At 32.5% G+C, this 5,657-nt stretch overlaps 1 protein-coding gene across 1 annotated transcript; it reads right to left on the bottom strand.

The window, feature by feature from the left end:
- Positions 1–3,690: 3,690 nt before the first annotated feature.
- On the bottom strand, positions 3,691–4,110 carry LOC147487845 (uncharacterized). Its single transcript, XM_086574155.1, has one exon. The coding sequence runs from the start codon at positions 4,108–4,110 to the stop codon at positions 3,691–3,693; it is 420 nt and encodes a 139-aa protein (XP_086430281.1).
- Positions 4,111–5,657: the final 1,547 nt, after the last annotated feature.

The raw sequence follows: 5,657 nt of genomic DNA on the forward strand, positions 1-5,657 counted from the left end.
TGAAAGATGGAAGTGGTCGATATTGACACTTGGACACTTTCTAATAAGAACACTTTCTTTCTAGCTAGTTGTAAGCATAATGTAATGCACTTTTTGTATTGTACTTTTCGTTTGGAAAATGCAAGTACTTAGTGTTTACAAGTGACTTGATAATTTTGAGTGATGGAATGAATATTTTATTCTTGAATGGGATTGATGGTGTGCTTGTGTATTTTATAGAGTGCATTGTTTTTTAAATGAGTTGTATCTTGGCTAGTTCATATAGAAAATAGTAATTATTTTCTTTTAAAAAATAAATGATATTTAGTGACACCAAAATGCCGTCACAAAATGACGCCAAAATGGGATCACAAAATTTTTTGACGCAAATTGTGTTGCCAAAACGGCATCACAAAAATGATTTGTGACCCACCCCTCGCAAATAGGTGTCACAAAAATACTGTTATGGTGTAGTTATAAGGAGTAGAAATGAGGTTACGATGTCTTAAATTCTAAAATGAAAAAGACAAAGGGAGAGAAAAGAGAGGTTTAATTAACACTCGATGCACGACCTAGCACGTGCATCCTTTAAAACGTCTAGATAGATGCCGTCACAAAGCTTTTCAATATATACCGAAAAAAAATTCAAGTAATTGTCTAATTTTTACTAATAGTTTTTATCAGTATGTTAGGGACGCTAAACAAGCACCACAAGGTTCTTGACGCCAATATGTCTTCACAAATGAAAAAAACTCAGCATCACAAATATGATGTTATTATCTACTGCAAGCTCACATATAGATGCATTTAATCAATCAACTGTTTTGGATTAATTCTAATGCAAGCTCGCAAGTAGATTACATTCAATCAATCAAGTTTTTTGCATCCATTTTAATGCAAGCTCACATGAAGATGAATTCAATCAAGCAAGTGTTTTGTATTTAATCTCATGCAAGCTCACTTGTAGACGCATTAAATCAATCAAGTGCTTTGCATTAATTCTAATTCAAGCTAACATGTAGATGCATTCAATAAATCAAGTGCTTTGCATTGATTCTAATGCAATCTCACATGTAGAGTTCATTCAATCAATCAAGTATTTTGCATTCATTCTAATGCAAGCTCATATGTAGATGCATTCAATCAATCAAGTGTTTTGTATTCATTCTAAGACAAGCTTATTTTTAGATGTGTTCATTTAATCAGTCAAGTGGTTTGCATTCATTCTAATGCAAACTCACATGTAGATGCATTCAATCAATCAAGTGTTTTGCATTCATTATAATGTAAGCTTAGATGTAGATGCATTCAATCAATAAAGTGTTTTGCATTCATCCTAATGCAAGTTCACATATATATGCGTTCATTCAATCAATCAAGTGGTCTGCATTCATTATAATATAATGCAAGCTCACATGTAGATGCATTTAATCAATCAAGTGTTTTGCATTCAGCTTACATGTAGACACCTTCAATCAATCAAGTGTTTTGAATTCATTTTAATGCAAGCTCACATGTAGATTGCAATCAATCAGTTAAGTGTTTTGCATTAGTTTTAATGCAAGCTCACATTTGGATGCATTCAGTCAATCATGTGTTTTGCATTCATTCTAATGCAAGGTCATATGTACATGCATTGAAACAATTAAGTGTTTTGCATTCATTCAAACACAAGATTACATACGGATACATTCACTTAATCAAGTTTTTTGCATTCATTCTAATGCAAGATCACTTGTAGATGCGTTTATTCAATCAATTAAGTATTTTGCATTAACTATTATGCAAGCTCGAATGTAGATACATTCAATCAAACAAGTAGATTGCATTCATTCTAATGCAAGCTCACTTGTAGATGCGTTTATTCAATCAACCAAGTGTTTTTCATTCATTTTAATGCAAGCTCACTTGTAGATGCATTCAGTCAATCAAGTGTTTTGCATTCAATGTAATGCAAGATCACATGTAGATTCATTTAATCAATTAACTGTTTTGCATTGATTCTAATGCAAGATCACATGTAGATGCATTCAATCAATCCAGTGTTTTGCATTCATTCTAATGCAAGCTCATATGTAGATGCATTCAATCAATTAAGTATTTTGCATTTATTCTAATGCATGCTCACATGTAGACGTCTTCAATCAAGCAAGTGTTTTGAATTCATTCTAATGTATGCTCATATCTAGATTGTATTCAATCAGTCAAGTGTTTTACATTAGTTTTAATGCAAGCTCATATGTGGATGCATTTAGTCAATCATGTATTTTGCATTCATTCCAATACAGGCTCACATGTGGATGCATTCATTCAATCATGTGTTTTGCATTCATTCTAATGCAAGCTCACATGTAGATGCATTCAAACAATCAAGTGTTTCACATACATTCAAACATAAGGTCACATATAGATGCATTCAATCAATCAAGTATTCTGCATTCATTCTAATGCAAGGTCACTAATAGATGCATTCAATCAATTAGTTGTTTTACATTAATTCTAATGCAATTTTTTTTTCTCACTTTTAGATGCATTCAATCAATCAAGTGTTTTGCATTAGTTCTAGTGCAAGCTCACATGTAGTTGCATTCAGTCAATCAAGTGTTTTTCCTTCGTTTTAATGCAATCTCACTTGTAAATGCATTCAATCAATCAAGTGTTTTGCATTCTTTTTAATACAAGCACACAGGTAGATTGCATTTAATCAATCAAGGGTTTTGCATTCATTTTATTGCAAGCTCACATATAGATGAATTCAACCAATCCAATGTTTTGTATTCATTCTATTATAAGGTCAATTGTAGATGTTTTCATTTAATCAAGTGCTTTGCATTCATTCTAATGCGAGAACACTTGTAGATGCTGTCTGATAAGCACCAAAAACTGTAGTTTAAACCTCTTAATAGTATTCTATTTACGCCAATTATGTTTATAATAATTTGAGTATATCACTATTTATTTGCTTTTGTGTATTTCAGGTCTTGGAGTTGAATATACATGTAAAGGCATCACTTTTACATGGAAAAAGAGTTAAGTTGATTGCTTAAGAAGTTCTTTGGTTAAAGTCCATGTTTCAAGGAGAAAAAGCCTTATAAAGCCTAGTCAAAGTTGGAAAGTCAAAGGCAACTATGGCAGAAAAAAGACAGAAAGTCAATAGGCCGCGCCATATCTTTGGACTCTGAGCTCGGAATTGGGCGTATTTTATATCATAATTAATGACCAGCTCAGACGAAATTTTCTAATAGTCTAGATATGGACCCAATCAGAGTAGTAAAAATGAATGAAAATGGAAGTGTAGTAAATTCCAGCAGTTTAGACCCTTCTGGATTTCATTCTTTGGGTTTTGGACTTTATTTAGTGGCCCAAAACTCAACTCCCAAATCCATGCACGAAAATTGTAACGTAAACCCCTAGTTTACAAAAAGGATTAAGGTAAACCCTAGGTATCATCTTCTTCCCCAATTAGTTTAGATCTAGGGTTTGTAGCCTCCATAAAACCTCCATTAATAAAGCTTTCATTTTTTTTTATCATCCTTGAGTACTATGTCTTCATATTATTGTTATTTTAATGATAATCGGATGACACAAGTCTAATTCTCCCATTGGAGAGAGTTCAAATGAAGCCAAAAGTGAGGATTTGATGTATTTAATTAGTGTAGATTTATGTTCCCCAAATAAGCTAGGGTTAGGCAGAACCCCACCTATATTAGATCAATTTTTCCTTACATAGAATTTTCCACTTGCATCCTCATTTACAATGTTATGTAAATCAAAATCTAAAGGATTAGCAAAATGTAAAATATTCAGCTCATGATTATGGACTAGTCCAGCAAGGTAATCAGCTACCCTATTCACTTCCCTAAAGACATGTGAAAAGGTTATGTACCTAAAATTAACCTTTTTCCTTTCAATTGCAGCCACCACATCTCTATAATACCTGGGAGGTTTCTCTATCTTGTCGATTGCATTAATAGCTCTCATGGAATCTGGTTCCACTTCAACCTCCGTAAAGCCCTCGAGTAAACGTCTCTCCAAGCAAGCATCTATCACCTTTAGTTCTTGGAATATCACTGATCTATGTCCTCCACCCCCTGTAAAAGCTGCAACAACTAAACCATCTTTGTCTCTCATCTCCCCCCCCCCCCTATGGCTTGGCCCATTTTTGTTCAAGGCCCCATCAATGTTCACTTTGATTCTATTGCCCATAGGAGGGGCCCAGGAGCAATTAGACATATGAAAAGTGTAGATTTATGTTGCTTGTGCTTTAAGTTTGATTCTTACATATTTCTAGAGATAGTAAGTGTTTGAATTCGAACTAGGAATTGTGAATTCATACTAGAGACAGGTGAATAAGCTTTTTCTCATGTTAGTTAATCAATGACTATAAAGATGTAGGTTGTTAATTAGAAAGTTTGAATATTTTTGTTAGAACATTGCGGGACATCACAAAGGTAAGAACTTTGGAATAGTTACATTAAATATATCAATGATTTGCTAAAAGGTGGATTTAAAATTCTCCCCTAACTTCCCCTCCATTAAAACCCTATTTTTAATTGCTTAGTTTAATTAATTGATTTATATTTGTAGTTTAATTCACTCTCAATATATTATTACTCTCACTTTGTTCATATTAATTTAATTAGTTGAATTATATTTAGTCTTTGTAGTTTAAGAGTGGATTTGAACCTTTACTAGATATATATTACTTGTTAGTATGGTGGATTTAAAATTCTCCCTTAACTTCCCCTCCATCAAAACCCTATTTTTAATTACTTAGTTTAATTAATTGATTTATATTCGTAGTTTAATTCACTCTCAACATATTATTACTCTCACTTTGTTCATATTGATTTAATTAGTTGAATTCTATCTAGTCTTTGTAGTTTAAGAGTAGATTCGAATCTTAACTAGATCTATATTACTTGATAGTATAGAGAGAGAGAGTAGAGTATTGATCTAAACACGTGTTTGTTATATTAGTATTAGTGTTTATGTATTGATATTTAGTTTAGCAAATTCGTATTTATCAAATGGCGCCATTGCTATCTTAAATATATCAAGACAAAGATTTTATTGTTTGAATCAAAAGGGCAATCCCCTATTCTCAACCCACCCACCCTTTTAATTTTTCGTTCTTGTTTTTCGCATTTTCGTTAATATTTTGTTATATTTTTCGTTATTGTTTGTCCAGATGTCTATGTGAGTCATCCGTGAAAGTTTCAAGTTCATAGGTTAAGGTTAAGGGTAAGGGGCGCACGCTCTCCCTTTTGCCTTAAAAATAGGGTGCACGCCCTCAGCTTGACACTGCGGTACTAACAGTTAAAAACACTCCGGTAAACATATTTTTAAATTTCTTAAAATTCTGAAATTTGATAGGCACAATCTGTAAGGTGTTAGTGATTTATTGGAATTGTTTCATGTTTTACTTAGTTGTTTTTACCTAGTGAACTAATATATCATCTTTATAGTGCTACATTTTAGTTTTCAAATCGAAAGTTTCTGAAAAAACAGACAAGTAGGGTTACTTAGGAAGTTTTGAAAATTCTAAGAATTTAACAGGAGGAGCTTTGATAAGTTAGCTATTTAGTGTGAAAATTCGAAGAGTTTTTGACTTGTTTTGACTACCTAACTAATTGATTGTTTCCAGTGCATTTATGCTGTTTTTCAACACTTAATTT

This window comes from Coptis chinensis, chromosome 7 (genome assembly GCF_015680905.1).
Source record: "Coptis chinensis isolate HL-2020 chromosome 7, ASM1568090v1, whole genome shotgun sequence".
Taxonomy (NCBI): Eukaryota; Viridiplantae; Streptophyta; class Magnoliopsida; order Ranunculales; family Ranunculaceae; genus Coptis; species Coptis chinensis.